The 16,228-nt window shown below is 41.7% G+C and overlaps 1 protein-coding gene across 3 annotated transcripts in view; it reads right to left on the minus strand.

Moving 5' to 3' along the window:
* Positions 1 to 10,922: 10,922 nt before the first annotated feature.
* The window catches only part of dym (dymeclin), a 412,200-nt gene continuing 406,894 nt past the window's right edge, over positions 10,923 to 16,228 (minus strand). For all 3 annotated transcript variants that reach the window (XM_072252184.1, XM_072252183.1, XM_072252186.1), the window contains one exon: positions 10,923 to 11,871. In XM_072252184.1, the coding sequence (XP_072108285.1) occupies positions 11,722 to 11,871 (150 nt within the window). In that variant the 3' untranslated portion in view covers positions 10,923 to 11,721. The remainder of the gene's footprint in view (positions 11,872 to 16,228) is intronic.

A 16,228-nucleotide genomic window follows, 5' to 3' on the forward strand; every position in this document is an offset into this window, starting at 1 on the left:
TCTATGTTTTTACAACATTTAATTTGACGCAATGAAATACTGCAGATTTCTACTATACTGAAAAGCTTGGGGGGGAACTGTGTCAAGGTGTATGATATCTGTTCCAACCAAGTGAGGACAATGGTGAACAATGCCAACAAAATGCTGAACTGCAGAGTCTGATCACAGCCCACTCTGCTCATGGTTGGCCACACTTGAAATACAACATCCAGACACAAAAGAGGCCTTTCATCTCGAATGCCCTTGTAGCAAAGAGAATCAAAATGAATCCTAACTGTCAAAGGTCAAAAATACGAAAGAACAGATTCTCCAGAAATTCTTTTATAAAGGGTTTTGGAGTATTGTGCTCAGTTCTAGTCGCCTCATTATAGGAAAGATGTGGGGGACTTTGAGAGGGTGCAGAGGAAATTTACCAGAATGTTGCCTGGATTAGACATCTTGTCTTAACTAGCTCAAAGTAAATTGATTATCAAAGTACATATCTCACCATAGACTACCCTGAGATTTTCTTGTGGGCATTCACAGTAAATACAAAGAAACGCAATAGAATCAGTGAAATAAAACTTCACACAAGATGGACAGACAATCAGTGTACAAGGGAACAAACTGTGCAAATACAAAAAAAACCCATAAACAAGCAATAAATATCAAGAACATGAGATAATGAATCCTTGAAAGTGAGCCTATAGGTAGTCGGAACAGTTCAGTGTTGGGGCGAGTGAAGTTTTCCCCTCTGGTCCAAGAACCTGATGTGTGAGGGGGTAATAACTGTTCCTGAACCTGGTGGTGTGGATCCTGATGCTCCTGTACCTCCTTCCTGACGGCGGCAACAAGAAGGGAGCATGGCCTGGATGATGGGAGTCCTTTTGAGGAAAAGTTGAGAGAACTATGGCTTTTCTCTTTGGAGTGAAGGACGCTAAGAGGTGACTTATAGAGATGTAGAGAAGGATAAGAGGCATTGACCAGGTGGACAGCCAGTTCCCTTTACCCAGGGTGGAAATGACTAATACCAGGCACATAATTTTAAGGTGATTGGAGGAAAGTATAAGGACGATGTCAGAATTAGGGTTTTTAGGGAGCGGTGTCTCAGAAAGGCAGCGTCCATTATTAAGGACCTCCAGCACCCAGGGCATGTCCTTTTCTCACTGTTACCATCAGGTAGGAGATACAGAAGCCTGAAGGCACACACTCAGTGATTCAGGAACAGCTTCTTCCCCTCTGCCATCCGATTCCTAAATGGACATTGAAGCTTTGGACATTACCTCACTTTTTTTAATATACAGTATTACTGTTATTGTACTTCTTAAAAATCTATTCAATATACGTAACTGATTTAGGTGCTTATTTATTATTGTTTTATTTTATTTATTATTATTTTTCTGGCTGCTATATTATGTATTGCATTGAACTGCCGCTGTTATTTTAACAAATTTCACGTCACATGCTGGTGATAATAAACTTGATTTTGATTCTGATTTACACAGGGAGTGCTGGGTGTGTGGAACACCCTGCCAGGGTGGCGGTGGAGGCAGATACATTAGGGGCATTTAGATAGGCACGTAGATAATAGAGAAATGGAAGACTGTGCGGGAGGGAAAGATTAGATTGATCTTGGAGTAGCTTAAATGGCTGGCGTAACATTGCGGGCAAAAGGGCCAGTTCTACATTCTATGTTCTAGTGTAGTGTCCATAGGTTCATGGACCTTTCAGAAATCTAATAGTGAAGGGTAACTGCAATGGTTTTATTAATATATATGCATGATACCATTATGCAATGGGTGTAAAAAGAGATCTCACTCTGTAATTGTGCTGTGGTGAAAATACAAAACTCCACATAGCTGCTACATTGGTGACACAGAGAGTTGAACAGCACAGTACAGGCCCTTCAGCCCACAATGTTGTACTGACCTTTTAAGCTACTCTAGGATCAATTGAACCCTTCCCTCCCACATAGCCCTCCATTTTTCTACCATCCACGTATCTCTCTTAAATGACTCTAATGTATCTTCCTCTTTCGCCACACTTGGCAAGGTGTTTTACACACCCACCTACTCTGTATAAAGAACTAAACTCTGACATCCCCTATACTTCCTTCCATCACCTTTCATATTAGCCATTTCCACCCTGGGAAAAAGTGCTGTCCACTTGATCTATGCCTCTTATCATCTTGTACACCTCTAACAAATCACCTCTCACCCTCTTTCACTCCAAAGAGAAAAGCTGTGAATCAGCTACATTTCTCTGTCAATCCACTTGTTCTCTCCGTGAGATCACAGTTTCTGTGCGGCTGTTCTAAGACTATTAAACTGTGCTATTGTACGATAAAATGGACTCTTAGCCTCAAATCCATTTCGTTATGATCTTGTATCTTATTGTCTACCTGCACTCTCTCTGTAGCTGTCAGACTTCATTCTGCATTCTGTTATTGTTCTACCTTGCTCTACCTCAACGTATTGATTTGATGAAATGATCTGTATGGATCATTTTTACTAACTTCAGAACATGGACCAATAATAAACCAATTATCAATTTTAACAGTGAATGCTCCAACCATCATTTGTACGACAGCAGAAAGAGAGGAAGTCAAAGAACAGTGTTCACAATAACGATCAAAAGTCTAAACTATTTTTCTCATTCTATTTCATAAAACTCTACATTTTTGACCAAATCTTCACTGTAAGGGGTGTGGGCAGTTGGACAATTTCTTTCTGTAGCCTGGAGAGTGCTATAATTTGAAATGAAACATGTTCTGGAAGGTGGTGAATGACAAAAATGGACAACATCAAAATACATTCAAGCAGCAAGGTGATACACTCACAGATAAACACTGGCGAAATTGTTCTCAAAATCCCACACAATAAATAACATAAAATTTGGGCAGCACAGTAGCATAGCAATTAGCACAATGCATTACAGCACAATCGATCAGGGCTCCATTCCACTGCTTCCAGAAGGAGTTTATATGTCCTCCTCATGACCATGTGGATTTCCTCTGGATGGTCTCGTTTCCTCCCACAGTCCAAAGACATGCTGGTTAGGACGTTAATTGGTGACTATAAATTGTCCTGTGATTAGGCTACAGTTAAAACGGTGGGTTGTTGGGTGGTGCAGCTCATGGGCCAGAAGGTCCTGTATCTCTAAATAAAATAAGATTTAATTAAAAAGAATTACATGTAAGGATTTGAGCTAATGATAGAATGTCAGCTGAAACAATGAAAAGATAAGAGTTCTTGACCAACTGATCCCATACAGTAAGGATTGGCAGTGACACCTCTGCCACGATTATCCACAACACAGGTGGCCCACGAGGTTGTGTCCTCAGCCTCCCTACTCTACTCCCTGTAAACACCCGACTGTGTGGCCAGATTCTGCTCGAACTCCAGATACAGGTTAGCAGATGACCTGATCTCTATGGAGAGATGTAGTACAGGAAGGAGATGGTGCTAAGACAAGAACCCCGCCCACAGCGTAAGCAAAACAAAGAAGCTGATCACTGACTTCAGGAAGTGGATAGAACACATGGCCCTGGATTTATCAGTGGTGATAAGCTGAAGATGGTTGAGAACAAGTTCCCAGGTGTAAGTATCACCAACAACTTGTCCTGGTCCATAGACACCATGGCCAAGAAAGCAGATTGGTGCCTGAGATGGCTAAGGAAATTTGGCATGTCACCAATGACTCTTACCTATCTTTACACATCCACCAATGAAAGCATCCTATCTCGGCATGGCAAGTGTCTGCAAGAAGTTACAGAGTTGTAAACGTAACTCAGTCTATCATGCAAACCATTTTCCCCGATTTACTCTCTCAACACTTCCCACTGCCTTGGAAAAGGAGCTAATCAAAGACCCCACCCACCCTCATCATTCTCTCTTCCCTTTTCTCATTGGGCAGAAGATACAAGCAGTTGAGAACATGTGCCACCAGGATCAAGGACTGCTTCTATCTTGCTGCTATATGAATCGCCAACTGACCTCATAAGAAGGATCTCTTTGTTTGTCAATTATACCATACTCTTGAATTTATTTGTCTTTCTGCACTGCACTCACTCTATAACTAGAATACTATATTCTGTATTATTTTCTGGCATCTTCCCCCTCCCTTTCCAGTCCTGATGAAGAGTCTCAACACAAAATGTCGGATCTTTATTCCTTTCCATTGATGTTATCTGACCTGCTGAGTTCCTCCAACATTTTGTGTGTTGGAGGGGGTAGCATCTCTGGAAAAAGGGTTTGTGGTGTCCATTCTGGGGTAACCCACTAAACACTCACCTCTCACTGTAGCCGTTTGAATGTGACAGCGGCCACACCCTGGTACACCGCTTCGACAGGCAGACTAAACCAGGTGAGGGTAGTCGGTGAGCCTCATACCCTGGTGAGATAGGCAGATGTCTGTTGTAGCATGTGAAGTCAGCTCCGGCTGACTGGGTGGAGGAGATCAACAGTGAGATCCAACTTCTCCTCTTTCTTTCCAGTCCTGATGAAGGGTCCCTGTTTACTCTTTTCCATAGATGCTGCCTGGCCTGCTAAGTTTCTCTAGCGTTTTGTGTGTGTTGCTTTGGATTTCCAGTGTTAATGAGATCCAACACCCAGGAAGGTGGTTCTGTAATGCTCTGTGGAGAGCAAAGGGCATGACAAGGCAGAAAGGAAGTCATGGTCATCCACTGCAACCAAGGAAGACCCCAGCTTGTGACAACCATTTGTACCACTGGACCCGGACTTCCAAGGTGAAGAGTGGAACTGCCCCAGTGCAATGGCTTTTGCACTTTAAAAATTGTCCCGCAAAGGTCTCCTGTCATTGCTAAATATGACAGACAACCAACTGTTACTCTTGTACTACCTCGATCTACATTTATATGGAATGATCTCTTTGGATGGCATGCAAACAAAAGCTTTTCATTATATTTCAGTATTTGTGACATATATGGCGGTGGATTCAGCTCAGTGCATTGCAGGTAAAGTCCTCTCGACCATTGAGCACAACCACACGAAGCCTTGTCATCCATCATCAGGGACCCCCACCACCCAGGTCATGTTCTCTTCTCGCTCCTGCCATCAGAAAGGAGGTTAAAGAACCTCAGGACCAGACCTCCAGGTTCAGGAACAATTATTACCCCTCAACCATCAGGCTCTTGAACCAAAGCTCTTCACTCAAATTCACTTGCTCCATCACTGAATTGTCTCCACAACCAGTGATCTCATTTTCAAGGACTTTTCATCTAATGTTCTTGACATTTATTGCTTATTTATTATTATTTATTTCTTTTTGTATTTGCAGTTTGTTGTTTTGTACACTGGTTGTTTGCCCTGTTGGTGCGGGCTTTCATTGATTCTATTATGGTTATTATTCTTCAGACTTATTGAGTATGCCCACAAGAAAATGAATCTCATGGTTGTATATGGTGACATATATGTACTTTGATAATAAATTTACTTTGAACTTTAATAAACTAATTACTAATTAGTCGAAAAAAGGCAAAAATCTTGACCAATGATTTGATATATTTGAGATGAATTTAATTCAGAGAAAATTTTGTGACATAAATAAATTGTACAACAAAAACAGGAAATAAAATTACACAAATGTGAAAACAGTTTATAGAAACTTGTTCCTATTTAATTGTTCTGCACAAAGCTTTAAGTCCAGGATATGATCACCTTTCCATTGAGAAACAGAATCTCAATGGAAACTTCAATGGAGTTTCTCAAAATTTTATTGAACTCTTGATCACATCCTAAACCTGGTAATGGAAGCTTAGCAACACGTTCTCTGCAGGTCATCTCCACAGTGCATACATGCAGATGTACCTGGGGTCACAGGGATGTCTAGAAGTGTAACTAAAATTCAAGACACAAAATAGCAAGTCTAAGTTGACATTATTCGACCAAAATATAGTTGGATGAAATGGCAACTGAAATGATCAAAAATTATCAAACAAGCATCTCAAATTCACATACATTAATTAAGCATTTATATTTATTGTGCTTTTTATTATTGTGTTCTTTATTTTATTGTGTTATTTTTTGCTGCATTGGATCCAGAGAACGATTAATTCGTTCCTTGTAACACCTGCAAACTGGAAATGACATTAAACAACCTTGAATCTTTAATATTTAGAATTGCGTATTTAGAACTAGCTGTTATGATGTCAACTACTGCAATTATTTTACTTTTTATTTTATTTTGAGAACCAGACCCCCAAACTGTCCCAACTAGCCACATCACCCAGCAACCCAGCTATTAACCCTAGCCTAATCACAGGACAAATACAATGACCAATTAACCTAGTAACTTCTATGATTTTGGACTGCGGGAGGAAGCCCACACAAGCCATGAGGAGGACTTACAAATGCCTTACAGGTGATGTTGGTATTGAACTCTGACGCCCCTGAGCTGTAATAGCATTGCACTAGCCACCACACTACCCTGGTGCCCAGAAATAGCCTATTGAATATTGGAAGGCCTAAACAGAGGTTACAGGTGTAGTGGTATGGCTCTGGCCTGGGTATGGGAAAGAAAAAAATGTCATTGGAGAGGATCTGGAGGAGGTTCATGAGGATGATTTCAAGAATGAGAGGGTTAGTGTATGAGGAGTGTTTGATGACCTGGGCCTGTCTGGGAGGGGGGGGGGGTCTCATTGAAACCTATGGAATATTGAAAGGCTTAGATGGAGTGATTTGTGGAGAGGGTGTTTCTTCCTTAGTGCATCTCCTCTTTCCCTTCCTCCCATGATCCACTCTCCTCTCCTATCAGATCCTCTCTTCTCCAGCCCTTTGCCTTTTTCACCTATCACCTCCCAGGTGCTCACTTCATCCGCTCTCCACCTATCCTGCCCCCCCCCCAACATGGCTGCACCTATCATCTTCTTGCTATCCTCCTTCTCCTCGCCCCCACCTTATTGTCCTGGCTTCTTCCCTCTTCCTTTCCAGTCCTGATGAAGAGCCTCAGCCTGAAACGTTGACTGTTTATTCACTTCCATGGATATGGCCTGACCTGCTAAGTTCCTCCAACATTTTGTGTGTGTTGCTTGAGATTTTCAGCATCTGCAGAATCTCTTGCATTTATAGAATATGGCCATTGCTGTGAAGCTCATGTTTTCTTGTTGCACCCGTCAGTTCTCTGGTGGTGAGATTTCTTCCTGAAGCCATCCCCAGTGTCAGTGGGCAGTGATTGCCAGGGTCTGTTTCCAACAACACTGGAGGGGCAGGGAACTGTTTCCGAGTCAGCATGGTGTGTGCACCACCTACAGGTGGTCAGTTTCGGCTCATTAACTATTCTGGGACACCGTGAAATTGCTGGACTGTGGTGAAGAGCTCTCAGGGATCATTAATGCTTTAAAAAGGAAGGAACTCCTGTTCTTCTCAGATCCTCCCTGCCACCCCCGACCAACAACAAAGTAAATGATTTCTAAAATGCTCATAAAAGGGAGCTGCGGAAGCAGGATTCTCAGCAACGTTTACAAACAATGGAAGAACAAAAACAGATGATCCAGATGTGAGGAAGAATTCCCTTCGCCAGAGGATGGTGAATCTGCAGAGTTCATTCTTTGGAAGCCAAGTCATAGGGGATACTTAAGGCAGAGGTTGACAGGTTCTTGAAAAATTAGGGTGTCAAAGGTTACAGGGAGAATATGGTTATGAGGCAAAATAGATCAGCTATGATAAGAATGGTGGAGCAGACGTGCTATTGTGAAAAGGAATTCTTGATAAAATAAATACACAAGGCCAAGAATTTAGCAAAATAGGCCTTGTACAGTGCTAACTAAGATCTTAGTTTGTATGTTCCTTCCCATGTGCGCATTGTTTTCCTCTGGTGCTCCGCTTTCCTCCCACAGTCCAAAGACGTACTAGTTAGTAGGTTAATCAGTCATTGAAAGTTGTCCTGTGAGTAGGCTAGGGTGAAGTCGGCGGGTTGCTGGGGGGCACAGCTCATTGGGCTGAAAGGCCATTCCGCACTGTACCTCAGTAAATACATTACAGATCTGTTGTAATATAAAACCAGCTTTACCTTGGGTTACTGAAATGCCTTATCATTCTACATCTGCACTGAGCTAGAAATGCTATTTTGCCCAGTAGAGGCAAGACCTTACGTCATGACTCTATATGTGCTTGGCAAACTGCTGTCGAAACAACCTATCTTCTGTACGTTTCTGGAGGTGGACAAAATGGGGTGTGAAGCAGATCCAAGTGTTATAAAATCTGGGAGAGTTTGACACCTTCACTAGATATGTTGATGACAAACCAATATATAGCTTTATTTTAGATGAAAAGTCTTCTGCTGATGAGGACATAATTGTTCTTACTGGCAAAATCTTAAGGTTTTTCTCTTTGGAGTGGAGGATGAGAGGTGACTTGACAGAGGTGTAGAAGATAATAAGAGGCATAGATCAAGATAAGCCAAAGACTTTTCTCAAAGTGGAAATGGCTAATACAACAGGGCAGATTTTGAGTAACAGGAAGGGAGTATGGGGGCGGAGAGTACGTCAGAGGCAGGATTTTTACACACAGAATGGTGGGTGCATAGAATCTACTGCCAGGGGTGGTGGTAGAGGCAGATACATTAGGGGCATTTAAGAGTCTCTTAGATAGGTGCCTGGAGGGTAGAAAAATGGAGGACTATGTGGAAGGAAAGAATTAGTTTGCTTTTACAGTAGGTTAAAAGGGCCTGCATTATTTTATGGTTGATGTAAGAGCGTAAAGTTGTATTTAAGTAACAATTTATAATAGTTTTTAGGATATAGCAAAGAAATTCATGTTTCATAAATGACCTTGAAGTTCTTAAAATTAACATACTGCAGATGCTGAAAATCAAAAACAAGAGGAAAAATGCAGGGACCATTCAGCAGATCAAGCAGCATCTGTAGAAAAGCGTACAGAGATCCTGTGGAAAGGGATACGGAGATCCTGTGGAAAGGGGTACGGAGATCCTGTGGAAAGGGGTATGGAGAGCCTGTGGAAAGGGATACGGAGATTCTGTGGAAAGGGGTACGGAGATCCTGTGGAAAGGGGTACGGAGAGCCTGTGGAAAGGGGTACGGAGATCCTGTGGAAAGGGGTACGAAGATCCTGTGGAAAGGGGTATGGAGATTCTGTGGAAGGGGATACGGAGATTCAGTGGAAAGGGGTACGGAGATACTGTGGAAAGGGATACGGAGATCCTGTGGAAAGAGGTACAGAGATCCTGTGGAAAGGGGTACGGAGATTTTGTGGAAAGGGGTACAGAGGTGCAGTTTCAGGCCAAAGTGATTCTGGCATTGTCTGCTTTGTTTGCTTTAAAGTTTTATTGCTCGGGCTGGTCAAGCAACAATTGTACACACAAAGGTGACCCCCCCACAATGGTTGCTTACTTAATTTTTATTTTTTTTATTCAGAGATACAGTGGCTCTTCTGATCCACTGAGCTCTGCCACCCAGCAACCCACCAATTTAACCCTAATCTAATGAAGGACTATTTAAAATGACTGACTAACCAACTAATCGGTACGTCTTTGGACTGAGGGAGGAAACCCACATGCTCAGAGATAGGAATGTAAAAATTTGCTTACAGACTGTGCCAGAATTGAACTCCGAACTCCGATGCCTCGAGTTGTAATAGCATCTTGCTAACCACTACACCACCTTGGTACGTGATTAGAATTGTGGGGAAAACTACCTGAAATTCTTCATTAGATTTATCTTAATAGGCAAGAAGATCATGTCCAGTACCAATTTTTACAATGTTTTTGTTTAAAACAAACTTTGAATAATTTCTGCAGAGGAATCAGAGGTATTCCTCTCTGGCTCTAAATGTAGGTTAGGTGACCTGCATGCTGGAGAAGTATTGTTCCGCTCTGTCACTTATCACCAGCCACTGCATTAGGAGCTTGAGGAGAATTGGTTTGTCACCAAAGACACTCGCAAATTTACGGATGCATCGTGGAGAGCATTCTAACTGGTTGTACACCGTCTGGGATGGAGGGGCCACCACACAGCATTGAAAGAAGCTGCAGAAAGTTGTAAACTCAGTCAGCTCCATCGTGGGCACTGGCCTCTGCACCATTGAGGACATCTTCAACAGGCAACGGCTCAAAAAGACAGCATCCATCATTAAGGGCCCCCATCACCCAGGACATGTTACCATCAATGAGGAGGTACAAGAGCTTGAAGACAGGAACAGTTTCTTCCCCTCTGCCATCAGATTTCTGAATAGACAATGAATCCATGAGCACCACCTCAATATTTTTTCCCCTCTCTTTTTGCACGACTTATTTAACTTAATTTTATATATACTTATTGTAATTTTCATTTTTTTATTATTTTGTATTGCAATGTACTGCAATTTCACAATATACTGTATGCCAGTGATATTAAACCTGATTCTGATAGCCATCGTCACTTCCTAGTTACTAGTTACCTTGAAGGAAGCATTTGGTAAGTATATTTTGCAGTAAGTTACTGGTGAACCCTTCTGTGAATATGTCCAAACTTGTGTCTTTCCCTTTGCAGAGGGTACAGAACAGATCACCAGGAAGCTGTGTGGGTTAGAGGGCATGTGCTATAATGAGAGGTTGGATTTCCAGTATCTCAGAATCTCTTGTTTTGCACCCTTCCCTTCCTGCTTTATTTAACTATATAACATTTGTCCAGTAAGTAGTCAAATTATGTCTGCCCTGTGCATGTGGACTTTCATTGACTCCCCAGCCTGAACATGGGACAAGTTACAATCACCAATTAACCTACTAACCGGTACATGTTCGGACTAGGGGAAGAAACTGGAGCACCCAGAGGAGACCCATGTAATCACGGGGAGGAACGTCTAAACTCCTTACAGAGGATGACAGAAATGAACTCCAAACTCTGACGCTCTGAGCCATAATAGCATTGCGCTAACTGTGGCACCCCAATTATGTATAACAACCAGGAAAGAAAACTGGTTCAGTAAGTAGTCAAATTATATCACAGATTTATTATAATCTAAATTCTTCTTTTGAAAATACATTTCTACTGGGATTTGTTTATCAAACAACATTTTGATTTTAAGCTTTGCTCATCATTGTGCACATAGGCATTTCAACATGCAGTTTAGAAGTTCTGTTTAAGAAGTGTTCACTGACATTATCATTGCTTGCTTGATCATCAGGTTAAGTGCTGGGCAGCCCCTGCGTTAAACATCATCTGTCCAGAGCCTGCATCATCACTACTGAGTACAGAGATTCACTTCTTAAAGCTTTTATTGTAACTTAAGTAAAACAATGCCTTATTCTATCTCAGTTTATTTTTTACCTACAAACAACTTTGGATCAGGAAGACCGCAATTCTAAAACAGTTTAATTGAACATTATTATGAGCAATAAATAATATTGGTGTTCAGAATATAATTAGGAAAATCGAAAGCTGCACTTCTGGGACCTTTTGTTAACCTCCTTCCCCGTATTTACTATTTGGGTGGGGAACATCACCTTTTGCCCTGGATTGGCAAAGCGATTCATTCTCATACTACTGTTCAAGAAATTGAGCCATGAGCAATTACAATTGCTCCATCCACCTGAAGCAGCACCCTGATATGTGAGCGAGGACTTATGGTATGTCCTCAATTCCCTTTCTCTTGCTTGGGTTATGAACATCTGATTGAAGGTGCAGAGCACATGAAATTTGGATAGAAGTTTCTTGTTTCTCTTATTCAATTGTTCTGATATCGTTACACCCCCCCACCTCCCCACTACTAATCACGTGAGAAGTGGGCCATCAGCCGGAATCCATGGTAAATAGCTGGACCTGCTGTGGGTCCCAGTACAACTCGGCTGTGGAGTTATAAGCCAGTGACCAGATGTACGGAACGAAGAACTCCTCTGGCTGCTCCTCTTCAACGTACTTGAACTTCAGCTCTGGGAACTTCTGTGGGGACAGAGAGAGACAAGCAGCAATGGTTAATTCCATGTAAGACAATCTGTCCAGCCCTTTCAGTCACCGGCCATCTTGAAGCAGATACTCTGAACGCCTCTCTATTGTGGAAGAGTCACTTGGACTCCGCATTATCTTATAACACCTCAAAACAGACCAAGGACAATGCCAGGACTTGAGGACCTGAGTTATAGGGAAAGGTTGAGTAAGTTAGGACTTCACTCCCTAGAGCGTAGGAGAATGAGGGATGATTTGATAAAGATATACAAAATTAAGAGAGATATATAGGGTAAATGCAAGCCTTTCAACACCACTGTAATCCAAGTTTATGCTCCAACCACAGATGCCAAACAGGAAGAAACTATCCAGTTTTATGAAGAACTGCAGCACCTCTTGGATATGACACCAAAAAAAGATGTTACTTTTATCACTGGAGACTGGAATGCCAAAGCTGGAAATCACAGAACACCTGGAGTAACGGGCGACTTTGGCCTTGAAGTACGGAATGAAGCAGGACATCGACTGGTAGAATTTTGCCAAATTAACTCTCTGCTTATAGCAAATACCCTCTTTCAACAGCCTAAGAGGCGGCTCTATACATGGCCATCACCAGACAGTCAACACTGAAACCAGATTGACCAGACTTTGCAATCAGAGATGAAAGAGCTGTAAACAGTCAGCTAAAACAAGACCAGGAGCAGATTGTGGCTCAGACCACGAGCTGCTTGTTGCAATATTCAGAATGAAACTGAAGAACATCAGGAAAACCAACGTACCAGCAAAGTTTGATGTTGAGAGCATCCCTCAAGAATATACCGTACAGGTGAAGAACAGATTCAATGGATTAAACCTGGTAGACAGAAAGCCAGAAGAACTATGGAGAATTATACAAGAGGTAGCAACAAAAAATATTGCAAACAAAAAGAAGACCAGGAAAGCAGTTTGGCTTTTTGCGGAGGCTCTACAAATGGCTCAGCAGCGAAGAGAAGTGAAGGCCAATGGAGATTGGAACAAATACCTCCAACTGAATGCAAAGTTGAAGAAGATAGCAAGGAAAGATAAGGATACTTACTCAAAGGAGCAATGCAAAGAAGCCAAGAGAATTGGGAAAACAAGAGATCTATTCAAGAAAATTAGAGAAATCAAAGGAACATTTCATGCAAAAATGAGTATAGTAAAAGGCAAAGAAGGGAAGGACCTTAAAAAAGCAGAAGACATCAAAAATGAGATGGCAGGAATACAGAGAAGAATTGTACAGTAAAGATCCCAACAGCGAAGACACCTGCAATGACTTCCTCATCGATCTAGAGCCGGACATTCTGGAAAGTGAAGTCAAATGGGCGATAGAAAAAGTTGCCAATAATTAGGCTGCAGGATGTGACAGGATTCCAGTTGAATTGTTTAAAACTTTAAAGGGTGATGTTGTAAAAGTGCTGCATGAGATTTGCCAGCAGATCTGGAAAACCCAACAATGGCCTTTAGACTGGAAAAGATCAGTTTATAACCCAATTCCCAAGAAGGGAATTGTAAAGGAATGTTCAAATTACCGAACAATTTCACTAATTTCACATGCAAGCAAGGCAATGCTAAAGATCATGCAAGCAAGACTCCAGCAATATATGGAACAAGAACTGCTAGATGTACAAGCTGGTTTTAGAAGAGGCAGGGGCACCAGAGACCAAATTGCTGACTTATACTGGATAATAGAGAAATTGAGGGAATTCCAAAAAAGTATTCATCTATGTTTTGTTGACTACTCTAAAGCCTTCAACAGTGTGGACCATAATAAACAATGGAAGATCCTTAAAGAAATGGGGATACCTGGACAACTGAGCTGCCTTATGAGAAACTTGTACGAAGATCAAGAAGCAACAGTTTGAACTGAACATGGAACAACAAACTGGTTCAAGATTGGGAAAGGAGTAGGACAAGGCTGCGTACTGTCACCCTGCTTATTTAATCTATATGCTGAACAAATCATGAGGAATGCTGGTCTAGAGATCTCAAATGTTGGAATCAAAATTGCCAGACGAAATATTAACAACCTCGGATATGCAGATACTACTCTAATCGTTGAAAATAATGAGGATCTGTGAAAGCTTCTAATCAAAGTGAAAAAAGAAAGTGTAAAAGCTGGCTTGTTGCTCGCTATTACGAAAACCAAGATTATGTTGACCAGCCCTATTAACTCCATGGTAATAAGTGGAAAGGAAGTGGAAGCAGTGACAGATTTTGTCTTCCTCAGTTCAAAGATTTCTATGAAATTAACCAGGGGTTACTTCTGGGGAGGGAAGCAAAGGAAAATTTAGATAAAATACTGAGGAGCAGAGACATAACATTGTCTATGAGGATCCGTATAGTCAAGTCGATGGTATTTCCAGTTGTGATGTGCGGCTGTGAGAGCTGGACTATTGGTAAGGCTGAATACAGAAGAATCGACGCCTTTGAACTTGGAGGCTGGAGGAAAGCGTTAAGAGTTTGTCGGACGGCAAGAAGATCCAACAAATCAGTACCTGAAGAAATACAGCCAGACTGCTCACTAGGAGGCTTGATTATGAGAAAAAAGCTCAAATATTTTGGCCATATCATGAGAAGACAGGATTCTTTGGAGATGACTCCCATGTTAGGTAAAACAGAAGGTAAAAGAAGGAGAGGACATCGGCTATGATGGATAGATAGTATTACTCAGACAATGCGTATGACCTTGGGGGATCTTAGGGAGGCAGTTCCCAACAAGAAGGCTTGGTGTGTATGAGTCCATTAGGTCACGAAGAGTCAGACTCGACAACAAATGAACGACAACAAAATGCAGGCAGGCTTTTTCCACTGAAGCTGGGTGAGATTAGAACTAGAGATTATAGTTGTAGGGTGGAAAGGGAACCTGAAGGGGAACATTTTCTCTCATAAGTACTCTCATTTTCAGGTAAGTACCTAGATGGGAGGGTTATGGAGGGCTATGGTTTTGGTGCAGGTCGACAGTTTGGCATGGACTAGATGGCCCAAAGGGCAGTGCTGTAGTTGTCTATGACTCTATGACTATACTTTCTACAAGCTTATGCCTGAGTCAGATATTTGAATTACAATCAGAATCAGAATCAGGTTTAATATCATTGGCAGATGTTGTTTTGCAGCAACATTACAGTGCAATACATAATAATAAAAAAAACTATGAATTACAAAATATATAACATAAATTAAATAAGTAGTGCAAGAGAGCAAATAAAAATAAAACATAGTGAGGGTGTTCATGGGTTCATTGTTCATTCAGAAATCTGATGGTGGAGGGGAAGACGCTGTTCCTGAAATGTTGAGTGTGTGTCTACGGGCTCCCATACATCCTCTAATTTAAAATAGTCTGATGGCAGTTGAAATTGCCTTTACAAAAGGACATGGGTAAGATGAGGGGCAGATTGTTGGCCCAACACAAGGGAAACATTGGTATTACAAACTCCTGAGAGATGATCCTACACTTCTACATTATTAATGCGCATTGTCCCCCCACTACCTTTGTCACCAACATTCTGACCTGATAGCTTGTCCATGACAGTAACTTCATCCTAATGAATAATGAAGGGGGCCACATTTCACATCTCCATACAATCCACTGTTCTATGCAACTTTATCTACTTATTCTACCAGTCTGCCAACTGCAAGCTGCAGTTAAAGGCAGCGAAACTGATCTCTACATTCACTTGTACAGAAGAATTAGATATTAATTAACATAAAGAAATAAAAACTCATTTTCAGACCCAGTGATCATGTAACTGGTGTTAGCTGATACAACACTATTTTATCATTTCCTGTCGGTCAGACACTCCTGTGCCTAGCATCGCTTTGTGGACATACAATCAATCTATTTATATAAGCTATCTTGAGTATTTATATTTACTGTGTTTTTTGATTATTCTATTCTTTATCTTATTGTGATTTTTTTGTGCAGCATCAGATCTGAAGTAACAATTATTTTGGCCAGGCAGCATCTCTAGGAAGAGGTACAGTCGATGTTTCAGGCTGAGACCCTTCGTCAGGACTAACTGAAGGAAGAGTGAGTAAGAGATTTGAAAGTGGGAGGGGGAGGGGGAGATCCAAAATGATAGGAGAAGACAGGAGGGGGAAGGATGGAGCCAAGAGCTGGACAGGTGATTGGCAAAAGGGATATGAGAGGATCATGGGACAGGAGGTCCGGGGAGAAAGAAAAGGGGGAGGGGGCAAAAAAGCCCAGAGGTTGGGCAAAGGGTATAGTGAGAGGGACAGAGGGAGAAAAAGGAGAGAGAGAGAGAGAAAGAATGCATGTATATAAATAAATAATGGATGGAGTACGAGGGGAAGGTGTCCTCCCATCCCATGATCC

Source organism: Mobula birostris, chromosome 3 (genome assembly GCF_030028105.1).
Source record: "Mobula birostris isolate sMobBir1 chromosome 3, sMobBir1.hap1, whole genome shotgun sequence".
Lineage (NCBI taxonomy): Eukaryota > Metazoa > Chordata > Chondrichthyes > Myliobatiformes > Myliobatidae > Mobula > Mobula birostris.